At 41.6% G+C, this 25,346-nt stretch overlaps 1 protein-coding gene across 2 annotated transcripts in view; it reads left to right on the plus strand.

The window, feature by feature from the left end:
* The window catches only part of RASGRF2 (Ras protein specific guanine nucleotide releasing factor 2), a 255,357-nt gene that overhangs the window by 228,108 nt on the left and 1,903 nt on the right, over positions 1–25,346 (plus strand). For both annotated transcript variants that reach the window (XM_066602949.1, XM_066602950.1), the window contains 8 exons: positions 2,370–2,482; positions 3,339–3,399; positions 6,503–6,606; positions 6,685–6,769; positions 8,589–8,786; positions 10,500–10,579; positions 14,102–14,219; positions 17,853–17,921. In XM_066602949.1, coding sequence (XP_066459046.1) covers positions 2,370–2,482; positions 3,339–3,399; positions 6,503–6,606; positions 6,685–6,769; positions 8,589–8,786; positions 10,500–10,579; positions 14,102–14,219; positions 17,853–17,921 — 828 coding nt within the window. The remainder of the gene's footprint in view (positions 1–2,369; positions 2,483–3,338; positions 3,400–6,502; positions 6,607–6,684; positions 6,770–8,588; positions 8,787–10,499; positions 10,580–14,101; positions 14,220–17,852; positions 17,922–25,346) is intronic.

Below are 25,346 nucleotides of genomic sequence, written 5' to 3' on the forward strand. Positions count from 1 at the left end.
GTTGTATGAATTTAGCATTCATGAGGGTGTTGTGTGGCTTATTGGTTAATATCAAGTATCTCTAGTTGTCGGAAGGTGATAAAGGGTTATGGGTGTATTTACACAGGGGTGCCTAAGAGGTTATAGTCCAACTTGCATCACACAGCCCACAGACACTGCATCCATGTGATGTTTGGGGCACCACATATTACATATCCTATTCTATTGCGAGACTCACACAAGAATAAGACATGCAGTCACTTTTCAAATTATGAAAATTGGTGGAAAATCACTCATATGCATGTCCGCGTGAGAGCTCCATCGCTATCACAATCAGACCGAACTTGCACAGGTATATTGCCCGTGTATAGACACACTAATATATATATATATATTTTACATACACGCATTGTTGAGAAAAAAAATCCAGCACCCGGAAGAGGTTATCATTTTGCAGCAAAACACGGCATGCACTTCCATCTCAGGCAGATATGTAAGTGATTAGAGTTGTGTGATTAGATGAACGGTCTTGTCACCAGAGACCCTAAAAGTGGTTCCACCCTTGGACTATATAAAGGCTCTCGGAGTCTCCTTGTGTGTAGTGATCTCTTTAACCGCTTGTGTAGAGCTTGTTGACCACTAGACACCTCTGACACAATCAATGTGTGTGTATGTATATATGTGTATATATTGCATATTATAGCTGAAATCTGAATCGGCATCCAATTGGGTTCGATGGGAATCTGCACCATATGATTTAAAATCTGTGACGTGAAAAAAATTGACCTGCCAATTCTTGATATGGAAGCCATATGGAATCTGCAACAGAAAATCCATTGAATGGGGCTAATCCTTGTATGGATTCATGGCATCAAGCGAAAATCCACATCCGAAATCCGTAATTGCGGCATTCTGACACGGATTTCCATTGAAGTCCACAGAAGATTTTTTTTCTGATGTACATTTAATATCATGTGAATGAAAATGTTATGATAGTCTATTAATGCATATTTAATGCAATGTTTTCTACTGAAATGCTCATGGGAGGGGGTTCTGGTTACTAAGAACCCCCCACCTAAGTCACATATGCATTAATCACTTCTAAGTGGGGGTGTCAGGCCGTTTTACCTGTATGTATTCTGCAGGGTTCGAGCTTCTAGATTACCCTTTGTTAAATCAATGTGTGTGTTGCTTCACTTATTTTATTGGTGATGGTTCCATAATCTCCAGACCTTTTATTATACTGCGTTTATAAGATGTTGATTGTGGGTGCACTGGGGATCAGGGGGATGTAGAAACAACTTGCTCTGGGAGAGTAAAACACCACTGAAGACTCTAGGTTCATGTATTAATGCCATTAACATTCCCATTCACACTAGCCTTTAACCCTTTCCAATCCACTGTCTGATGTCTAAAGACATTATGATTTAAGGCTGTACAGCTCTGATGTTTGAAGACATCCATCGGGGTTCTCTTACTGTATATTGCCAGCCTTTCTGCTGTCGGAGCCTATTCAATGTGTCACCTCATGCAGTACTGGCTTTAGCCAGCAGATAGCGCCGTTATATAACAGCAAAAAAAGAGTAAGCCCCCTGAGAAAACCAGGATACAAATTGGATTGGAAAGGGTTAATCCCTGTTTTGGCTTTCCATCCCTCTCTTCCATTTGTGACGCAGAGACAGAATTTAAATGGAATTAAATGGATCCGTTATTTTTTCTGTATTCTCGTTCATTTCAAAGGGATTTAAAAAACAAAAAACAAATGGAAAGCTTTACTTGTTATGCTTAAAAAAAAAAAAAAAGGAAATCAAACAGAATGGAAGCACATAGTGCAATCTAACCTTATAGAAAGTAAGCAAACGGAAAGAAAGCTTTCCCTTTTTAAACACCTCACTGAAATCAATGGGGGAAAAAAATAATCTTTTTGGTTCCATCTCAGGAAAAATGTCAGTGTGAATTACATTAGCGATCGTTAAATGTAGAATCTGTAATATGAACTATGCATAAGGTAAAACAAAAAGACCGCGTCACAGAAAGTGTGCTGTCGTTTGTAACATGTCATGATTTTTTTTTTACATATGCCCTTCCTGACACTTGTGGGGAGATGTTATAAAATATTTAAATGGTGGTGGGCAGACAGACAAGCGGAAGTGTAAACAAAAAGAAGAGTTTGTGAATTGTACATTTTTCTATTCCAATTCATTTTTGGCACACTAGTGCCATCTACTGGTGAGATTATAAATTACATTAACTTGCATTGAAAAGCAGCAGCCTATTCACTTTTTTGTATAGTTTTTATTTACAGTTGTGAAATCTGAAGTGAGCAGCTTCATTTACTCAATGCTTACATTAAGACCATGCAGTATAATACGTTTTCATTTACCCTCAAGGATTTTGAATTGTACCATGAAGTGAAAATGAATGTAATGAACTTGTTGGAAGATGTTTTACGTGACCCTGATCTCCTACCCCAGGAAAGGAAAGCAGCAAGCAACATACTAAGGTAAAGTACTAAAGATGATCCCGCTGTAGTGGAAGTAAAAGTTTTACTGTCTATAAACAGGAATATTTATACTGATCATGAAGAAATCTTAAAGAATTACTGGCAAATTACAGCAGCATACTCGTACAGTGAAACCTCTAATCGTTTTGTCGTAGGTCGTGATTTGTTAGATAGTTTGAAAACTTGGGTAATGGGCTCCTACCCACGTTATAATGTCTGGAGTTTTGTATTCTTTACTCATTCTAGTCTGCATTGCCCTGTTCTACACTTCCATCAACTATCATGCCACACCGATATATTCCCCATGACTGTGCCAAGAGTTGATCATTTTGCCCTCTAAGTGGCATCAATTGTGCTTATTTAGATACCACCAAATGCACCAGGAGGTGTTTGTTATCGCCTCCATCTTCCCATAAAACCTATACGCTCCATGGGTCATCTTAGATACCTAGCAATTTTATTTTTTTTCTTGGGGGGTGGGGGTGGGGGGGATTAGCATAGTGCTTATTATACTACAGTAGTAATCATGTTCTTAAGTTTGGAATAAGTGTTTTCCACCTTTTATATAGACAACGCCCATTCATTGTATAACTGTATTCTTCTCATTTTAAAGATCTGTGCTTGCTTGTAGTGAACAGAAATATTTACTGTTTATTTTCATAAGCAAAAAAGACAGCAAGAAGAAAAAAGATCTTGGAAATGGCTGTTAACTAACTGCCTCCTGCTGTGACCCCCCTGAACTGTCAGAATGTCAACCTTTTATGCGATTAGTAGGAGCATGCTATGCTAGTTAACCCTGTGTTACTTCTAGACTCTGGAACTGCTAATTAATAATACCCTTCTTTCTCATCACCAGTGCCCTTTCTCAGGATGAACAAGATGACTGCCACTTGACAATGGAGGACATCATTGCCATGGTGAGTCTAGTTCTGTATTTGTCATGGTAATCGGCAAGACAGCAGATGTGGAGCCACTGTGCCACAAAACTAGATCTGGGGGCAGCACCCGGCATCCCCTGAATTTTACCTTTGAACTTCACCAATTTAGGATATGGTCTTTGCTGCGTGAACCGCCAGACGGTTATGCCAAAAATGAAACCGCAGGAGTAGATCAAGCCGAGATCAGGACTGGAGGAGTTCTTGCATAGCAGTGAATAAGGGTCAGGGCAGGTTGCATAGGGAGTAAGAGCCCAATCACACAGGCCTATTTTCTGTCTATATTGTTTACTGACTGAAAACAGACAGCAGATGGACCCATTGAAATGGGGTTTTAAGGCATGCGTTTTTTATGCGAACTGATATTGCGTATAAAAAAAAAAAGAAACACAAACATCCTATTTTGTTCTGTAATCGCAGACTAAAATCGCCCATTAAAGTCTATGAGTGCGTAAAAAATAAGCTGCAGAAACACATGTAACACACATATACACGCAGTGAAAATAGTATGGTTTTTTTTATGGACCGAAATTGCATATGTCTGTGTGAATGAGCCATAGAAGGTTGTTCACATGAGGATTTTCATGTACTGTGCGCTTTACATATATGTTAAGTATAAATGAAAAAACATTTAAGCATGCCTGTAAGTATTTAAAACTTGTGCATAAACTAGATAGCCATATGTTTCTATGTTTGTGTCCCTTTTACATTTAAATAGATAGAAGCCTATCCAGATTGGCCAAGGATGGGAAACATTCTGGTTCAGCCATGCCATTTTATACCATCATATTGATTTCATTATGTCCATGGTACACTAAGGCATTTAATTGCAGGTGTTTATAGGGAGGCATTAAGGCCCTTTTACACAACGATTATTATAATAATAATAAATAATCTTTGTATAGCGCCAACTTATTCCGCAGTGCTTATTATTCAAAATTCGCTCAAAAGCCATCTTTCGAGTGATATCGGTTGTGTGTAAATGTGCCCATCTTTCACTTTTCTGCCGAACGATGATTTTCGGTTCAGCATAAAAGCCATTATTTGGCAGAAGAGCTGATAAGAAGGACACACACTGTGTCCTGCCTGGGAAGCATAGATTACATTGTCTCAGCTGTCAGCCCTGCTGCAGAACTAAGGGAATGTATTAAGAGAACAGACCTCCCGCTGTTCTCTGAATATAGCTCCCAGCGCCTGACAAGCTACTAATTGGTACTAATAAGCATTAGTACCAATTAGTAGTTTATGGAAAATGATCGATCAAAAGCCATCTTTTGAGCGCTCCTCTTTTTGTGCAAAAGGGCCTTCAGCAGCTGACATAATGATTATCTATGCTGCATTTGAACAATTGTACATAGTTTAAGTAGATATCAGACTTTGCAGTATACAACTAAAGCAGGAGTGCACAACCTGTGGCCCAGGTACTATTCTATACCACCTCACAACCAGTCAGGACAGAGATATCCCAGTGTGTTCTGATAGTTCAGAGTGATACGACTGTCGAAATGCAGCAGCATCCTTCTCATTCCATTTTAAAGGGCCACTCTGGGGAAAACGCATTCCACCCCTGTTCCCCTTACCTGATTGCCTGTCATACTCTGGAGGTCTCCTCTGCGTATTGCATTCGCTTCAATACAGTGCAGCCCCTATCTGATGCTTAATAGGAACATTCTTGAGAATGAGATTTTTTTACGTTCACTTCCAGTCAATCCCATGATGCATCAACCCAGCATTAGCTAGAAGCCATACCATTCTGCCTGCTAGGACAGACAGTTTAATTATCATTGCCTTCTGTATTCACCTAAATAAGCCACCGGCTATACATATGCAGTCAGGAGGATGAGCTATGATCTTCTCTAGTATAACTGTGTGACAGGAGCTGTGTGATTGTCATCAGTGATGCAGAGTTTCAGAGTCCCTTTCTAAGCGGTTTCTGTGGTATGGACCATATAACAGCATCACACAGACTGTGAAATTGACTATTTTCAGACAGCCTAACCCCAAGAAAATCTGAGCTGGTCAGGATTGAGATCACATGACCATCTGAGAAGAAAAAGGCCAGGAGTTTCAGATAGAAAGGAATAATTAACCAAGGTAACACTAGCTCATAGATTATACATGTATAATGAGCTAGTGTTGCCTTATACACAATACATGCTTCCCTTCAGTGCCTGCACTAGACGTAACATTGCATCAGTTTGATGTGGATTGTTAACAGTATCCCAATCATTAACATTTATGCCGTGTCCACAGCATATCCCATATATCTGTCATAGCTTGGGCACCCCAGAGAGGCGAAGGGCTGGCTGTTATACCATAAATGTATCAGATGGGAATACTACTTTGTTCCTTTGTAGTCCTTGGAAGTGATACAGTCTGACAATGTAGCCCTAGGCTGAGAAGAGTGTGTGCACCTTTGGTAATTTCATATAAAGAATATCCTTTAGATCAGAGTTGTTTAATATGCAGTCTGCATGTACTTGCATTGAAGCAAAACCTAATAAAAATATAGTGCTTATGTCATTAAAGGGATTGTCCAAAGATTTTAACTTATCCCCTATCCACAGGGTGTCTAAGGGTCTGATCGGTGCAGGTCTGACCACTGGGAAACCATGAGAGTAGTGATCGCCTGTCCCCTCCCGTCTCCCATATGAATAGAGCAGTGGGCTTATTTCATTTTTCATAAGGGCTCATTTACATTAGTGTTTATGGATTTCATTTTGTTGTTCCATCAAAGGAGCTGGAACACGTAATCCCTGGATGGAATTGATCCATCCTACGATGGAACCAAACAGGGTCAAACGGACCTCCTGGGCTATAATGGAGGCCTTTCGGCTTCTCTTATGCCCACTGGTATTTTCGAGGATGAAATAGCACTGCATGATACATTATTTAGTCTTGGATTTTAACGGAAATCTTCTAAAGGAGGTTCCGAACGTAATCTGACACAGATGTCACTAAGGCCTGAGTCAGTGATAGGTGGTATCAACGTAGCATTTTGCTATTGTGTGTACAAATTAAGGTATTGCTGCTGCTGTTCATTGTGGACAATGTTAATGTACTGATGTGTGTTTTTTCGGTGCAGTCAGAAGGTCCCCCAACAGAATACTTGGATACGTTATCAGCAATGGAACTAGCGGAGCAAATCACTCTTCTGGACCACATAGTGTTTAGGAGCATACCATATCAGTAAGACGTTACTATTGCTCCCTGAGGTTTTACAGTACTGTATTCTGTTTGCAAACTAACTCCTTATTTTGATTCCAGGGAATTTCTTGGCCAGGGTTGGATGAAAACAGATAAAAGCGGGAGGACACCGTTTATAATGAAAACTAGCCAACATTTCAATGATGTGAGTATGCATTCAGATCTCGTCAGAAATTAAAGAGTATTGGCATAATACCAAGAATCATGTGAAAGAAAATATAATTGGTTCTTTAACATGGGTCTTGAAGGGGTGTGCATACCACATATGTAACTGCACAGGGGCCCTATAAAAAAGGGGCCATCTGCTGTCTTAAAAAAAAAAAAAAGCACTGTCTTTTAGATTGCATGTAAAGGATTCTGCTAATAATTTCATGACTCACATTTACTAGTGGACTGGTAAACCTGTAAGGGATTTACTGGGGAGTTGTGATGAAAGCATTCCACAATCAGTAACCCACCATCATTAAAGGCTATAAAAACCTTTGTGCATAAAACATGAATAAACACATATCTTACTAAGTCCCTGCAGAAAACAATCATGCACTTATCTGGGTTTTTTACATTGAGTTTTGCTTTGCATGCATTTAGAAAGCCTCATACTTGGTTTGCTGGCTCTCCTACAGTCATGGTTTTGGCTTGAGGGATGTTCCGATAGAATCATAGAATGGTAGAGTTAAAAGGGACCTCCAGGGTCATCTAGTCCAACCCCCTGTTCAGTGCATGGTTCACTAAATCATCCCAGACAGATATTTGTCCAGCCTTTGAACACTTTTATTGGAGAACTCCCTACCTCCCATGGTGACCTGTTCCACTCATTCATCACCCTCACTGTCATAAAATTTTTTCTAATATCTAATTTGTGTTTCCTCCCTTTCAGTTTCATCCCATTGCTTCTATTCTTTCCTTGTACAAATGAGAATAGCGCTGATCCCCCTGCACAGTGACAGCTCTTCAAATACTTGTAGACAGCTATTAAGACATCTAATAGTATCTTTCTCTGCTCTGTCTCCTGTATTCCTGATCTTTTCCACCATCTCTCTGCCATGTTATACAGCTCTCTGTAATAGCTCAGTGTAAAGTCACATTCACAGCTTGGGGAGTAGGTTGGAGGAGGAGCTGTCTATTTACTCTGATTGGCAGAATTTGCTAAGATTTCAATCCTCCAGTCTGTTGTGTCTTGGAATCCATGCAAGCATAGACCTCAAACAATCAGAAATGTTTATTTAAAAAACCAATTACAGAAAGTCTTCATTTCCAAAAAAACATTAATTAAAAGAAAAAAGTGCAAAGGCTATATAACCTTTAATTTGTCAGTTGGAAAGCAAGATTTAATTGTTCTATAAATGAGAAGTTGTACAACTTTCTAATACACTGTGTGCTTTAATCTATTATTTTTAATATATTAGTGAAATATATCAGTGAAATTCTGCCAATCTTGTATGGTACATTGCTAGTCCTGCTTCGGTTGAGAAGTGGATGCAATTATATGTTTGTTACTTATAGTGTAATGTGATTGACACCAGCAAGAGAAACCAAATAATCTTGTAGATATGATACTTTTTAATGGCTAACAAAAATACATTATGATATTGTGAGCTTTTAAACTTCTCAGGATTCTTCCTCATAATGAAATAGATCTGAAGAGGCATGAATATATATATATATATATATATATATATATATATATATATATATATATATATACACATACACACACTTACACACACATACTTATGACAAGGCACAGACATAGATGTGATTAATTTGCACTTTAAAGAATACCACAACAGGATGGGTAGAGAAATAAAAACCTGCTTAAATAGTCCACTGAATAAAGATGTGAAGGTTTTATGGTCCCTGAATTAGTGGTAGGGGGTCAGCAGGCCAGCAGTGTTATCTGTGTGTTATAGTATATGTGTGTTATAGTGTTATAGCATGTATCAATATCTATCTCTCTTTTCTAGATGAGTAACCTTGTTGCCTCAGAAATCATGAGTCACCCTGATATCACCTCTAGAGCTAACTCAATTGAGAAGTGGGTGGTAGTGGCTGATATATGCCGCTGCATGCACAACTACAATGGGGTGCTGGAGATCACCTCAGCCTTGAACAGAAGTGCAATCTACAGACTCAAGAAAACCTGGGCCAAAGTTTCTAAACAAGTAAGAAACCATGAACAAAATATTAACATGTACAGTAGAATCCACGTCTACACACTTGAAAGTTGGATTAGATCAGGTCTACCATTGGTGACTATTTCAGAGTATGGTTGGTGACTAGTTACTGAGATAAACCTACACGGCAACTTTGGCTGAAACAAGGGTAGCTGTGTAGCCTTGTGTCTTCGCATTACCTTTGAAGGCAATGGGGACACAGGGTGAGTCACAGCTTGCTGTCACCGCAACTTATAGGTTTCAAAAATTGCATAGAGGTTATTAGTTTTGCAACAGGCAACTTGCAATGCAACCCCATTGACTTCAGTGGCAGTGTGAGGTTGCAGGGCTACATAGTGATGTAGCCCTAGCCTTAACCATAATACTTTTAGGGCCATTATGCAGGTGTTGTTGGCCAATTTTCCAAAGTACATTAGTGTGAAATTACTAACTTCACTGAGTTGGCATAATAATGGGCAAGAACAAAATTAGATACATTCATTTGCAGATGCCTGGGTTCAGAAATGCAAAAATTGTTGTTAGAGATTAGTTTTTTTGCAAAGCTATTTTGGCAAATTTAAGTGAGGAAGGGATGTGGCATATTTCATGAGTGTACTTTGTGGGCTCCATGCACAATTTTTCCATATCATGCATAATGCTTTTTTACAGTGGGGATGGTCTGAGAATTGGATATCAATGGCTTTTTACCAAGGGCATATACAGTATAGGTTAGAGGCATCACATGTGGCTCTATGAGGCGCCTGAAGATACGAGGCCCAGTCCTCGTTGGTTGCATACCTTATTTCTCTTCCCAGGTCCTAAATATCTGCAAACAGGGGTATAGTGAATTACCCCAAGAATTTTAGAAAGGATGATGGGGAAAAACAGGAGGCACGTCCTCCTGTGCCAGGTTGGTAGTGGTGATGCTGTTAACCAGCACCAAAAAAAGGCACATTCCCTTCACCACTATGTACATCCCTGTATTTTACAACTAACTATGCTTAGTTAAATCATATTTACAGTTTACTTAAAGGGGTACTCCTGTCCTTAGGATAGGTCATCAATAGTTGATTGGTGAGGATCCACTGCTCGGGATCCCTGCCAATCAGATGATTCTCCAGCCCTCTGTCAGTGCAGTAGGGTAGGACTTCATCATTGGTGGTCAGGGCCGGAAGTGTAATAGACTGCTTCATTCCCATTGAAATTTTATGAAATTTATTTAATAGGTTGCATTGCTTCTGTTTATTTCTATTATATTTTCGGCCCTGACCACTAGTGACTACGTCCGACCCCACTGCACTGACAGTGGGCTGGAGAATCAGCTGATTGGCATGAATCCCGATTGGCCAGACCCCGCCCCCCAGCAGAATGCAGTCCTAAGCTCTCACTCATGACCTGAAGGCTGCAAGTTCAATCCCCGCATGGTTTAGGTAGCCGGCTCCAGGTTGACTCAGCCCTCCGAGGATGGTAAAATGTGTACCCAGCTTGCTGGGGGCTAATAAATTACCTAAAAACGCTGCAGAATAAATTGGCGCTTTACAAATAACAAGTCCATTCCCCACCCATTTTTTTTTTAGAGAGCTTTTTACTTCTGCTACCCGGTAACAGTACAGCACTCCTAAATGTATTCTAATGATGTACAATTTCTAAAAATGTTAAAATAATGAAAGCATTAGATGGTTTCTTTAACTTGGTTGTTTTTATGTGTTGTATTTTTTTAAGACTAAAGCACTTATGGACAAACTTCAGAAAACTGTCTCATCAGAAGGGAGATTCAAGAATCTTAGAGAGACTCTTAAAAAGTATGATTGATTTCCGAACTAATTACTCCTTGGCTTGTATGTCTAAGTATAGCTACTATTTGTAAATTGTATTGAATACTCTATAATCCTACGCTGTTACTCTACCTTTTGACATGCATTTAGCATTTGAAATTAGGCCCTTACTCCTGGAGTGAACCCCCCCCCCCCCCCCCACACTACAACCACATAAAGAACAATTGTGCTAGAAGTCTGGAGGTACTTTACATCTCAGGACCTTTAAGTTATGTGTGTCTTTACAAAATAAAGCAGAATATTTTGTGGCACTTCTTATAACATCTAGCACCTATTGTAGCCACCTTTTTGTTTCATCCTGGGTGTCCTTCTCCCACACATACAGCACTGTAGGTGCCTCATTAAAGGGTAATCGCCTGTGATAAGGTATAAATGTATGATTGCTGGGGACTCCACCTCTAAGATGAGTACTTCAGTAGGAGCCTGGAGCCCTCGCTCCAGAGGAGTTTACCTGAGCAGTGGTCAGGCATGCCCTCTGCTGCTCCATTTAGTCTCTATTGGATTGACAAAAATGGTAAGATACAATCCTCTGCAGCAGCGTACATGAACAACTACCACTCTAAGGCCTCATGTCCACAGGCTTAAAATCCGCAGCGTTTTTCCTGCACGCAGATCCGCACGCCCATAGGGATGCATTGGACACCCGCAGGTAGTTAAATACCTGCGGATGTCATTTTTCCTGTCAGGCGCGGATCCGCGTGCGGGAAAAAAAATGGACATGCTCCATTTTCGTGCGGGTCTCCCGCAGGCTTCTATTGAAGCCTATGGAAGCCGTCCGGATCCGCGGGAGACCCGTACCAGAATTAAACTCACCTCTGCTCCGGACGATGCGGTTCTTCGTGGCCGGATCTTATTTCTTCGGCCCGGCGGATGTGCCCGGCACATGCGCGCGGCACGCCGCCGGCGTGCTGAGCACATCCCCCGGGCCAAAGAAGGAAGATCCGCATCGTCCGGAGTAGGTGAGTTTATTCTGATTTTTAGGCCTCATGTCCGCTCAGCAAGAGGGACCCGCTACGGATTCTACATGAAGAATCCGCGGCGGGTCTGATTTTCCCCGTGGACATGAGGCCTAATTTAGACTCCTATGGAACAGGGGCTTGGCACCCCCGTTATAGTGGGTAGGTAATATATGTTAACCCCTTAGTGACAGCCCTATAGTGTAGCAGATGCAGGACGTGTATGAAGGGTGATCACGGGGCAACCTCCCTTAAAACATCCTGGGTGTTGGCTGTTTCTTACATCAGGGCTGTTAACCTTTTAAATGCCGCTGTCAATTCTGACAGCAGCACTTAAATCCCCTAAATGATGTTTGGGGGACCCTTACTGCCCCCTGCGATAAGATTGCAGAAAGCCATGCAGGTGTCATGGCAGCCAGGGGTCTTCTGAAAGGCCCCAAGGCTGTCTTGGCAATATGTCTATCAAGCTGCCCCAATGGGGTGGCTTTATAGACTGCCTGTCAGATTGCAGTATGATCAAAGCACCACAAGTTGTGCTTCCCTCTGGGGGCTAAAAAAGAAAAAGTTTTACTAATTGAAAAAACCCCAAAAAGTACTAAAAGTTTAAATCACTCCCTTTTGCCATATTTATAATAAAAGATTCTAAATTACAAAAAAAATACATATATATTTGGTATCGCTGTGTCCCATGGCCGATCTATCAAAATAATGCAGCATTTACCCTGCACTATGAATGTCGTCCTCAAAAAAAGAAAAACACCAGAAATTCACTTTTTTGATTACTCTGTCTCCAAGAAAAAATACAATAAACAGTGATCAAAAAGTCGTATGTATTCCAAAATGGGACCAACGCAAAGTACAGGACATCCCACAAAAAATGAGCCTTTGCACAACTATGTCAAAAGAAAAAAGCTATTGCATGCAGAAGATGGCTGCAGAAAATAAATAAAAAAATGTAAATAAAAAGTAGTACAGCAAAAAAAACTATATAAGTTTGGTATTGTAGTAATCGTACTGACCCATAGACTAACGTTATCATGTCATTTTTGTTGCAGTTTGTGCACTGAAAGATGGCGGAATGTCTTTTTTTTTTTTTCATTTTACTCCAGGTTTTTTACTACATTATATGGTACTTTAATTAGCACCATTGAAAACTACAACTCATCCCGCAAAAAACAAGCCCCCATACAGCGACATCGATGTATAAATAAAGGAGTTACGATTTTTTTTAAAGGGGGGAGGAAAAAATAAAAATGAAATAAAAAAGGGGGCCGCGTCATGAAGGGGTTAAAAGTATGCCACAGAGAGTTTCTGTTGTCACTGTGGCAAATGAGGCTCCACTAACTATTAGCATATGTAAAGAAATACTACTTTTGATTATTTCTCAGGGGGACCAATTACTTTTGGTAGGATAGTGTATGTAATATGTGATAGGATAGTGTATGTAATATGTGATAGAATAGTGTATGTAATATGTGATAGAATAGTGTATGTAATATGTGATAGGATAGTGTATGTAATATGTGATAGAATAGTGTATGTAATATGTGACAGGATAGTGGATGTAATATGTGACAGGATAGTGGATGTACTATGTGATAGGATAGTGTATGTAATATGTGATAGGATAGTGTATGTAATATGTGATAGAATAGTGTATGTAATATGTGACAGGATAGTGTATGTAATATGTGACAGGATAGTGTATGTAATATGTGATAGGATAGTGTATGTAATATGTGACAGGATAGTGTATGTAATATGCTGTATGTAGAACTGTCTTGTTCTGGAAAAGATTTGTAGTTTTTATATATGAACATATGGACAGGAGTTGTCAACCATTTAACCTATTCCGTTAGATTTGATTGCTGTTTTTCCATGAAAAACCACAGCAGACACACAAAAACATTGTCCCTTAAATCTAGCGCTGGGTTATTGCTTTTGTTATAAACAGAAGCTATAATGGAAATGTGAGCAAAATCTTAACTGCATTGTTTACAGAGGTTCTAGTGACAATTTCTATTGATGACCTGTTCTCAGGTCATCAATAATTGATTGGCTGTGGTCTGTCACCTTGGACACCAACCAAACAGCTTTACAGGCCCAACTGTCAGTGCCACAACACATGGTACAAAACAGAAGCAAATTGCTCCAACCTTTGTGTAGTGGCCAGCGCTGGTAATTGCAGGCTATGCTTTCATTTGATTTTAATGGGAATTGTGCATGCACTTACTAGTGCTAGGCACTTCATAGGGGTCGGGAATGATCTGCTTCCGCTCAGTACCCTGTGAATTTTGTCATGACAGCGGGCCCTGGAGCAGCTGATTGGTCAGGGTCCCGAGCAGCATAGGTAATCAGGAAAAATTGGCTAGATAACGCCTTTTAATATGAAAAGTAAAGAAGATGTATTTACAGGGGACCTAAAGAGATGTCCATAAGTTTAAATCTGCATATAAATGGCTAATATTAAAAGTTGGTGTATTCAGGAGAAACATCTAACAATTTGTTTTATATTCTGCGTGTTCTTTTGCAGCTGTAACCCTCCTTCTGTACCCTACCTGGGAATGTACCTAACTGACCTAGCATTCATCGAAGAGGGAACGCCAAACTTCACTGAGGAAGGCCTTGTAAATTTTTCAAAAATGCGAATGGTCAGTAAAGTTACAAAACACGGTAAAACGAATGAGCTTTAGCAAACCGTATCAGGATTTTTTTTTTTATTTCTTCAACCAGCTGTTTTTTCTAACAGTACTTTGACATATAGCAGATTTTGGTGCAAATCAACACCATTTGATGTGGATTTCGACACAGTTTCTGACGTGAATCTGCAATAAATTTCCCCTTTTCAGTTGAAGGGAAGAAGTTCCGTGCACTAATGGTGCGGTGTTTAACATGAATTTGATGTGGATTTTGGTGCTTATCTGCCACTGTAGAGAATCTGCACCAATTCCCCAACATGTAAATGTATCCTTAAGGGGTTATCCAGCAAAAAAAAGATCTGACATTGTAACAAATATAGCTACACCTACTAATTGGTATGTTTCACGCCCCTCCTGCCCGTTTCTGGCGATGAATTGTGTGGTGTCTGGAAGTGCTTTAGTTTACCTCCCATACCAAGTTTTGCAGCAAAACCACAACTCCTTTTAGGTATTTGACTTTTTTTTAACTAAGAGATTACATTGCACTACATATAAACTCCAATACTACTACATAAATACCCATGCTGCATATATAAAACAGGAGAATAGTAAACATCCAATAAATGACTAACAAATTGATACAGAGGGAGAGCGGAATCTGCCCACAATGGCTTCCAGTGTACAGGAGGAGACAGTAGGTGGGGGTAGAAGGTGCTCATCTTGTGGTGGCAATAGGGTTACGGGAGGTCAGTGGTTCCCAAACCTTTTCAGCCGTGGAGCCCTTTTTGAAGCAAAAGTTTCTTGTGGAGTCCCACTGAGGGTGTGGTCAGGGGAGGAGTTAGGGGCGTGGCTTATCACAACATATGATTTTTACCTGCGTCGTTCTAAAAAGGGCAGGGCCGTTTAAAAAAAAAGAAAAAAAACAGGGAGGAGCGCTGGATGGGCTATTGATGTACATTATATTTAAAATGAATATGCTGCGGAATTAAATCATGCACCACATGTGAATATCTGCATGGGTTTTGTGCAGATTTTTTCCACACCGTGTGGATGAAACTTTCAAAATCTCACACACGTTGCTGCTACAGCTAAAGTAAATTCCGCAGCAAATCTGCCCCATGTAGTAATAGTAACCCCTTATATTAGACCCAGTAGGTCCCCTATATTAACCCCAGTAGTGTCTCCCACAGTGGCCTCAGTAGTAATGTGTCCCCTATATTGGTGGCCCTAGTAGTAATAGTGTCCCCTATATTGGTGGCCCTAGTAGTAATGGTGGCCCTAGTAGTAATAGTGTCCCCTATATTGGTGGCCCCGGTAGTAAGTGTTCCCTTCCTTGGTGGCCCCAGTAGTAATAGTGTCACCTACCTTGGTGGTCCCATTAGTAATAGTGTCCCCTACCTTGGTGGCTTCAGTAGTAACAGTGTCGCCTACCTTGCTGGCCCCAGTAGTAACAGGGTCCCCTACCTTGCTGGCCCCAGTAGTAACAGGGTCCCCTAGATTGGTGGTCCCAGTAGTAACAGGGTCCCCTAGATTGGTGGTCCCAGTAGTAACAGGGTCCCCTAGATTGGTGGTCCCAGTAGTAACGGGGTCCCCTAGATTGGTGGCCCCAGTAGTAACGGGGTCCCCTAGATTGGTGGCCCCAGTAGTAACGGGGTCCCCTAGATTGGTGGCCCCAGTAGTAAAGGGGTCCCCTAGATTGGTGGCCCTGGTACTGATGGCACCCACTATTGCCGCCCCAATAGTTTTAGGGTCCCCTTTTGCCGCTGTGCTCTTCAGATGCAGGGAGAGGTTTAGCAGTGCAGATTACAATAGGGGCGATTTGGATGGCCGTGGGCCCCCTTTGAGTTTCGGGCCTGGGGCGGTCGCCCCTATTAAAATCTGCCATTGCTCCCCTCTCTAGTCACCCCTGTAGCGGTGTCTGGACAGCCTGTAGTGAAGAAAAAAGGGTGCAGGACCTGTGGTCGGCATAGCAACACGGATCACATGACCGGAACCGGCTCATGTGATCCATGTTGCTATGCTGACCACAGGTCCTACACACTTATTTCCTTATTCAAGGCTTTCCGGACACAGCTACAGCTGTGAGTAGAGCGTGGACCTCCGTCAGAGCCCCTGACAATCACTCACGGATCCCCAAGGGCTCAGCGAAACACATTTTGGGAAACCTTGCTGTAGGTTGTAGGCCCAGGTGGTGGAGAGTCTGAGTTGAGGTAGCGAGCTCCAGAGTATAGATGACACACTGGAGAAATCCTGGAGATGATTATTTGTGGAGCACACTAAGGAAGAGTAGAAAAGGAGTGCTTGTGAGGATCAGAGGTTACATGTGGGGTGGTATCAGGAAGTTAAGTCCAGTGTATGGAGGGATCAGGTTGTGGACATCCCTGTATGTCCTTGATAATAACTTGGACTGGATTCTCTGGGTATTAGGTAGCCGGTAAAGAGATTGACAGATGGAGAGGAGTTATGGGGGAAGAGGTGGATAAGTCAGGCAGCGGAGTTGAGGATGGATTGGAGGGTTACAAGGGCATTGGAAGGGAGGCCACAGAGCAAAATGTTTCAGTAGTCTACATGGGAGATGACTAGGGCATGCACTAGCATTTGTGTTGTATCCGAGAGATGTTTTTGAGCAGGAGGCTGCAGGTGTGGTGAGGGCTTGTATGTGCAGTTTGAAGGAGAGGGCAAAGTCAATCAAGAAAGTGGAAAATGTAGAGTGAGGTGAAGGAAAAATTCTGAGTTCAGTTTCTTAGGTGTTAAGTTTTAGGAGGTGGGAAGGATATAGCTGATTGACACTCTGGAATTCTGGATATGGGAGAGGTAACATCTGGGCCAGAGAGGTAGATTTGAGTGTCATCAGTGTAACAGTTAGATTCCCATGGCTTCCAGTATATCAGTCGTTCTAGACCATGGGTGTAGATGGAGAAGTGTAGGGGTCCTAGTACTGAACCTTGAGGAAAGTTTTGTAGAATTATTCTAGCTCCCTCATTCACTGTGTGGTGCCCCAAGCTGCAGATCATGGCACACAGGTATTGAGATTGCTGCCTGGATTACAATTCACATGGTACAAATTCTTCAGACAATGAAAATAATGTTGAGCTTTGAGGTGGGCAGGGATCGAAAGTAACAGAAAGAGGAACCTGATGGAAGAAAGAATGAAAGCTCTGCATGAAGCATGAAATTATGCCCAGCTTGGGTTAGTGAGTTATACTGAAAGAAGACTATCTCCAAGCAAACTAAATGTTTAAAGCAAGACTGTCACCTCCTATGAGCCTACTACTTTATGTTTTAGAGTTCATAGGAGATGCGGAAGCCCAAGGATGCCTCTCTTATGTGGGTGAGGGTCCTCACCTCTCTCAGAGGCTTTAAATGAAGCTAAGAGATATATGGGAGCCAAATCTGAAACCCATATAGAGTGGACTAGTTCTCATTATGAGCATGAGCCTAAGTAGTCTGCCAGATGCATAAAGCTGTAGCTTTGCAGACAGATGGGGAAGGAAAGGAAGTAAGAAGAGGCATCTCCAAACTCTGCACCGTATCTTCTATTACCCCATTAATTTAGTTTGTGTAACTGATTAGTTTGTGATTGTTATACTGGTGGATTTGTTATTTGAGAAAAACGCTTCCTCTTGTTTTTTTATTTCTCTACAGATATCCCATATTATTCGAGAAATTCGCCAGTTCCAGCAAACCCCATACCGGATAGAGCACCAATTTAAGGTAACAATTACCTGGTAAACATTATACACAGATGGTATCCAAATAATTAAAAATAAAAAAGAACTAAATTAAAATTCCTAGAAAACGATCCATCTACATATGATGCATGCACAGATTTATTCTATCAAACTACTGTCTGTCCGTGCGTGCTTCAGTTACATGCTCTGCCCCTGATGACATGACATTGACATCATCAAAGGTCCTTCATCCCGAGTCAGTGAGTTACATGTTCCGCCCCTGATCACATGACGGGGACATCATCACAGGACCTATTCCATAGCAACTGAGTCTACGGGGGGTTGTAGGGGACGCATAACTCGGGGTGACATCCGGATGAAAGACCTGTGATGACTTCACAGTCACATGATTAGTGCTGGAGCATGTTACTTCCTCCTGATGATCCGGGGTACAACAAGAGTGAGTAATTTACATGCTCTGCGCCCTCATCACATGACGGTGACACCATCAAAGGTCCTGTAAGCACACGGCTTCTCTCAGGCTAGGAGGTGTTCGTTAGTATTTCATAGCAATTGAGGCCGTGGGGGCTTGTAGGGGATGGAATACTAGCAAACACCTACAGCAGCCATCTGCTCACAGGACCTGTCATGATGTTACTGCCATGTGATCAGTCAACTGTGTGAGAGGAGTCCGGGGTCATATAACCAGGGGCTGATCAGTGTGTGCAGGGATCTGCTGTGCTGCTTCTCATCCTTGTTGTATGAAGAATGTATGTAGCAGAGCTGTATGTGATGTACATGTATCAGAGTCAATGTGTGTGTGACATGCATGTAGCAGAGCAGTGTGGCGCTATAGTACAAGAAACACTTGTACTATATAATTTTCTAATAATTATTAGATAGATAGATATCGATGTCTATGTCCTGGTCATATTTTTTTTTGTAAATAGGTTTCACAAGTGTCAGAGATGATGCATGGCTTGATAAATATGTTGTTCAACCTGAACACCGTTATTTTTGATACTGTTACCACCTGACTGGCATAGTTACATTAAAGGGGTTGTCTGAGACTTTTTGGAATTTTTCTATTGATGACATACCCTCAGGAGCTGTGTCTTCAATACCAACCCGGGGCGTTGTGCTATGATCAGCACCATCTGCTTCCTGCACTGCCAGAGTGACAGCAATGCCAGGGATCAGCTGATTGGCAGGAATCCCTAGTAGCGGACCTCCGCCGATCATCTATTAATGACATTATCAGGGTTAAAATTCTAAGTACAGCACCAATCAGGCCCACCCCACTTGCCCCGCTGCCGGCCGTAAGAATAGACACCACACAGGGATCTGGTATCATTCCTCACACGGGACATGGCTCTCGGCTGTGCCCACGTCGTCGCCGTCGTGCTTTATTACAGATTACATGAGATCTTATACCCTTTGTCCCATCCCCAAGGGGGTGATGGGCTCATAACCATATATGGGAAGTCCGGATTTGCGGACTGAGACAGTGAAAATCATATAACAGTCATTATCTTGATACTGGCGCCTCTGGCTTGTACAGAAAATCACGTATTCAATTAACTCCAGTGCAAAGAATCACCCACTCAATTCTAAGAAGTCCGGATTTCCGGCCTGGGACAGTAAAAATTATGTACATGGTTGAACATCTTGATACGGGCTTCTGGGAAAACAGCCAAGTACATGCGTCCTTGTGTCTGGTTCCGTATCTTCTCTGAACTTCTAGAACATCTCTCTCAGCCTTCTAAAGCCTTGGAAATATCTGATGTAAGGCGACATATAAGTTTTTTCTCTCATTTGGAATTGAATAAAACTTGCATACAGGTATAAAGCATAAAAAAAAACATATGGCAATATATATATATATACCCTCACAAACCCCCCTAAAAAACTTAATATGGAGATCAAGCATCAGACCTTGCACTCTTCCTCGGTCGTCTCTCCCTTGCGTCAGGGTTTCTCCACTGCCCGTAAGTCCCTACTCCTAAAAGGGAGGGATCCCTACCTCACCTCAGAAGGAGGCCATGGATTCCCTGGGCTTATTTCCGGGCATCCATACCCTCTATCTGTACAAGTTAACACCCCGCAGGGTGTGCCCTCGCCGGAACCTAAGGTCTTCTGCACTTTCCCTAGGCAAATGGGAAGTCCACTGACAGTCCATCTTATGAGACCGGGGCGGCGCAGTACTAGTACATTTCTCCATTCTTCTGGTAACATACGTGGTTGCCATTATCGGAACTGGCTCTTCATCTTTTTCAAACAAGGGAAATTTTGGTCACCATTAAAGGGATAATACACATACAGGAAATTACATACCCCACCTCTTTCTGCTAAAATCATATCCAGGGCCACTCTATTTTGGAACGCCATGGATGCAGTGGGCCCTAACTGGTCAGCTAACCCTTGCAAAAGCATCTCTGGTGTAGTTTACAAACCTCTGCTAATTGGAATAGATATAATTCATCCAATCTACATTATTATTAACAGTGACAATAGCAAATAAGGACTCAAAACCTGCTTTGACATGATCTCTAGAATTAAATTCATCTGGCACCCCCCTTGGCACTCCTATTACATCTATGTATACGTGTGGATCAAAGTTACCACCTTGAGTGTCAATGTCTCTCTTAGCACGATGCGGTGTTAGATTCTCACCCTCAGTGTAGTCTACATATTGCACATTTAATTGTATTAATTTGTTCTGAAACAGGGGGCTAGTGTACAGCAGTCAAAGGTGTGTGTTAGAGGAATTGTACCACATTATAGCATGTAAAGGATATACAGGATCATTAGTTTTTGCAGTGCGAAGTGTGGATCCAAGTGGGCTTTCCTTCAAGCTTGACTGCAGTTGGGGTGGTGAACAACATCTGGTAACGACATTCAAACAGGGTTTCTCTCAAACCATTTCACATAGACCCTGTCACCTGGTTTCAGATTGTGACACTCATCTGTAGGACCTGGGAGGAAAGCAGAGACTACAGAATACATTATTGACAATTCCTTGGAGAGGCCTATGACAACATTAACAAGAAAATCATTCCCCAAACTCTGCTACTGTGGCATGTATCCTCCTGGAAAAAAGAAACTAATGGAAAACACTCAATTCAAAATTTTACCATTTTCCTCCATTGTCTTTTGTATCTACTTTCCCCCTACTCCGCGGATGGTAGGGTGTGTGAAAAGCCTGGAATATACCCAAAACAGACATGATGTGTTGCATTATTTCACCTGTGAAGTGTGTACCTTTGTTTGACTCAATCACTTCCGGTACCCCGTATCTGCGGATTACCTCATTCATGAGCTTCTGTGCGGTTACCTGCTTATTTACTTTGGTAACAGAGTAGGTCTCCAACCTGAAAAACATTAACAACAACAAGCACATATTCATGCTACCCAACAAGTGGGAGCTGAGTGTAGCCAATTTGCAATCCCTGAAATGGGTAGAGTGGTCTAGGCAAGTGTGATGTGGCAAATTTTACTTCTGCCCTGCTGCTTACGGCAAAGATCATGCAAAACTGGACAAATGATGCAGCAGCTACAGAAAACCAAGGAGCCACCCGTCCTTGTTTGGCGTCGACATCATTGCTGCTTTGAGAGGTGCGTCTTTCCGTGCGTCAGCTGGGCCATCATGGAGCACAGGGACTATGGTGGGCAAGTGCTGTTGACTGTTCACCATACGCCGTCCCTTTTTAGTCCATTTGTCTTTTTCTTCCTTGCTGGCTTGTAACTGTAAAGTCTTTAGCATATCAAAGTCCAATGTTTTTATCAAAGTCCAATGTTTTTATCAAAGTCCAATGTTTTTATCAAAGTCCAATGTTTTTATCAAAGTCCAAGATTTTATCAAAGTCCAAGTGTAGTCAAAGTCCAAAATTTTTTATCAAAGTCCAAGTTTTTATCAAATTCTTCTTTTCTTCTTTCTTCCACGGCTTGAGGGCCGCTGCTTTTGCTGTGTGGCCTGTGATGGCGTTGCCTCTTGCTTCTCCGGTGTAGGAATTGGTGTGAGCTTTCCACCTTGTCAGGTAAAAGTAGGGTCTCCATGAGACTGCACCGCTGCAACATTCTTAATTGGCTGTCCTGCTGTGGTAAAAAACTGTCTGGCCTTCCATGTTGGGCCTTAATCATGAGCTATGCCAAATGCATACCGGGAGTCAGTGTAAATGTCTGCCGTCTTACCTGTGGCCACTCCACACGCCTCCGTGAGTGCTTTTAATTCCGCTTCTTGTACTGCGACATGCGGAGACATTCTGCTTTTTAGGACATCTTGTTGTGTAACCACCGTATATCCAGTGTGGAGTCGTCAATCACCCTGGGTACCATCTACAAAAAACAACTCAAAATATACATTATTAACAAGGGCTTTCAGTAACTTTTTAAAACTTAAATTTTCTTGTTGCATCAATGCTAGACAATCAGGCTGATATTCTATTTCAAAAAGATCAGAATCTTGTTGCAAAAAATTTAAAAATGGCTTGCAAAAAATTTAAAAATGGCTGACTTGCAATACCTAAAATGGCTGACTTGCAATACCTAAAATGGCTGACTTGCAATACCTAGATCACCTATGCCTTCTCCTCCCCCCCTTTAAAACAGGGTACTCAATTGGAACAAGAGCACCCGGTTTCAAGGTAGTACAACATTGTAAAAAGATTTGATGAATGCAGATAAGGCCTGTAAGATGTTAGCACCTATAACAGAAACATGAGTTACACCGGGGAAGAATAATCTACAAAACATCTATTCATATTTGAAATGTGATATCCCTTTAAGTGAATTCATTATTAGTCTGTTCCTGCCTGCAATTTTTTTATCAAATCTGAGACCGGAGAAAAAAAACAAAACAAACTTTTACTAGCTGCTCAAGCTCCTCACCCCCTCCCTTGGACAAGAAGGATGAAACATTACTACGTACTATTACATCATCTAGCTCCACCCCTTCGATATTGGCACATTGCGTCCGTCTTCTCAGCTCCATTTCAGCATAACAGTCCACACGTCCACATCTCAACCAAGCAAAGTCCCATGCATGGGGAGGACTTTTATCTCCAGTCATTACCTGCATCACAGCCTAAACACGGGTCACTAACTCTCATCCATCCACGCTCTCAAGTCTGCTCCGTCACCCCCTCATTGAGGTGTACCAGTACATACAGATGCACGGACAAAAAAAAGTTTGACAAACATACATACATCAGTTGAAAAACATTGAGGTGAGTGCTATTATCTTATAAAGTACATAATTCTATTGAGATGAGATTGTGAACGAGCGCTATCTATGACAAATTATGTGAAAAAGTTTGCTGAGTGACTGAAACATTCTATATTTCTTATCTACTGAAGCTATTGTATGCTGTATTAAACACTGAAGTATTTTAGAATCTCTGGGTATTTTTCAGCCCCCCTTGTGACCCTGACTGTTATCTCTCCGCGAATATGAAACACAGACTGAATAAGTTTTAGCTTAAACTATTGCCTGCATTTTGAAATCATAATTAACACATATCCTGGGACCTTGCAACATTCATTTTCAACCCCTGTATAAGTAAGAATATACATTAGAAATTACTATATTTCCCTGCCTACTAAGACAGTATAACTAATTAAATTCATTTCAATTCATTGCAAGCAAGCAAAGATATTAACCAAGGTTGTTATTGCATTTTCTCTCTCGCTGTTCTCTTCCGACCTTGGAGACTGAACACAAGCTCGCAGCTACATGTCAACAAACTCTTCTCCCCTAAAAGCAAGCTCAGTTAACTATTTGCACTTACAGTATATATATATACACATATATATCCACCTAGTATGGATTATACATATTATCTATTATCTATCTTGTATTATACACATTTTCATCTCTCTTTGCCAACCAATCACATGCATTGTAACTTCCTTATCGACTTGCTTGCTCCTTCAGCACTTTCTCTCCCCTACCTAACTGCCAATATAACCTTCAATAGACACTCTCCTGACGCCCTCTTGATCACTTACTGTACTTTTCAACATTTCACTTACGGATACTTTCTTAAACAAATAATGTGTACATACTTTCTCTGACTGTCTCTCTCTCTGCTTCTAGCAAACCTTGATCTTCCAAGGCACCTCTTGGTCCTAAAGACCTCCCTCCCAGACACCATTTTGTAATCTGCCATGCGGGTCGGTGTCACACATTTTCATTAGAGTTTTCTTACATTTTACAGATTCATCCACACGGCGGCAGCCCTTGAGGGGCTCTGTCTTCTTTAATAAGGTCTTACGCATATTAGAACATCAACAACAATAATAATAACACGCTCCATAGAATGCATCCCTCTTAATTTTCAAATTGTCAGGCCCTTATATACCGGCAGAACAACCGAGGGTCCCTTCTCCTTATGGAACCAGCCCCATAAAATGCATCTCTCTGAAATCAAATCGCTAGCCCCATATATAAGGCAAACCGACCGAGAGTCCCTTCTCTTATGAAGCCTTATCTCACAAAATGCATCCCTCTCTGCTAAACCATTAACAACTAACTAAACTAAACTGAGGGTCCCTTCTCTTGTGAGATTAAATGAAAAGAAAGAGAGAAAAAAAACTTCTGCAGATACACCAAACAATAAAACAATCTCCACTATTATTAAAACGTTAAAACTTCAAAGTACAAATAGACTACAGACTAATTTCTGGGTGAGCCATTGGTGCGCATATCACGGTCAGTGGTCCATGACGGCAAACCCGGAGCCCACACGAGTTACCGTGTAGAACTCTTAACCCAACCCGTCCGGTCACAAACCACAGATAGTCAGTCCTGCTGCAAGACTCGCAGTGTAAAACACAACATAAATATATGCTTGTCTTACCTGGAGTTCTAAGTGAGTTGATCAGGCTCGGTTTGCAGCAGGACGGTTTCTCTGCGGCGTGGATCCGGGTGGAATGCGTTGTAAGCTCCGGTTTTGTCGCCGCACGTTCGGGCGCCATTTATCAGGGTTATATTTCTAAGTACAGCACCAATCAGGCCCACCCCACTTGCCCCGCTGCCGGCCGTAAGAATAGACACCACACAGGGATCTGGTATCATTCCTCACACGGGACATGGCTCTCGGCTGTGCCCACGTCATCGCCGTCGTGCTTTATTACAGATTACATGAGATCTTATACCCTTTGTCCCATCCCCAAGGGGGTGATGGGCTCATAACCATATATGGGAAGTCCGGATTTGCGGACTGAGACAGTGAAAATCATATAACAGTCATTATCTTGATACTGGCGCCTCTGGCTTGTACAGAAAATCACGTATTCAATTAACTCCAGTGCAAAGAATCACCCACTCAATTCTAAGAAGTCCGGATTTCCGGCCTGGGACAGTAAAAATTATGTACATGGTTGAACATCTTGATACGGGCTTCTGGGAAAACAGCCAAGTACATGCGTCCTTGTGTCTGGTTCCGTATCTTCTCTGAACTTCTAGAAC

The sequence above is a fragment of the Eleutherodactylus coqui genome, chromosome 5, assembly GCF_035609145.1.
Source record: "Eleutherodactylus coqui strain aEleCoq1 chromosome 5, aEleCoq1.hap1, whole genome shotgun sequence".
Classification (NCBI taxonomy): domain Eukaryota; kingdom Metazoa; phylum Chordata; class Amphibia; order Anura; family Eleutherodactylidae; genus Eleutherodactylus; species Eleutherodactylus coqui.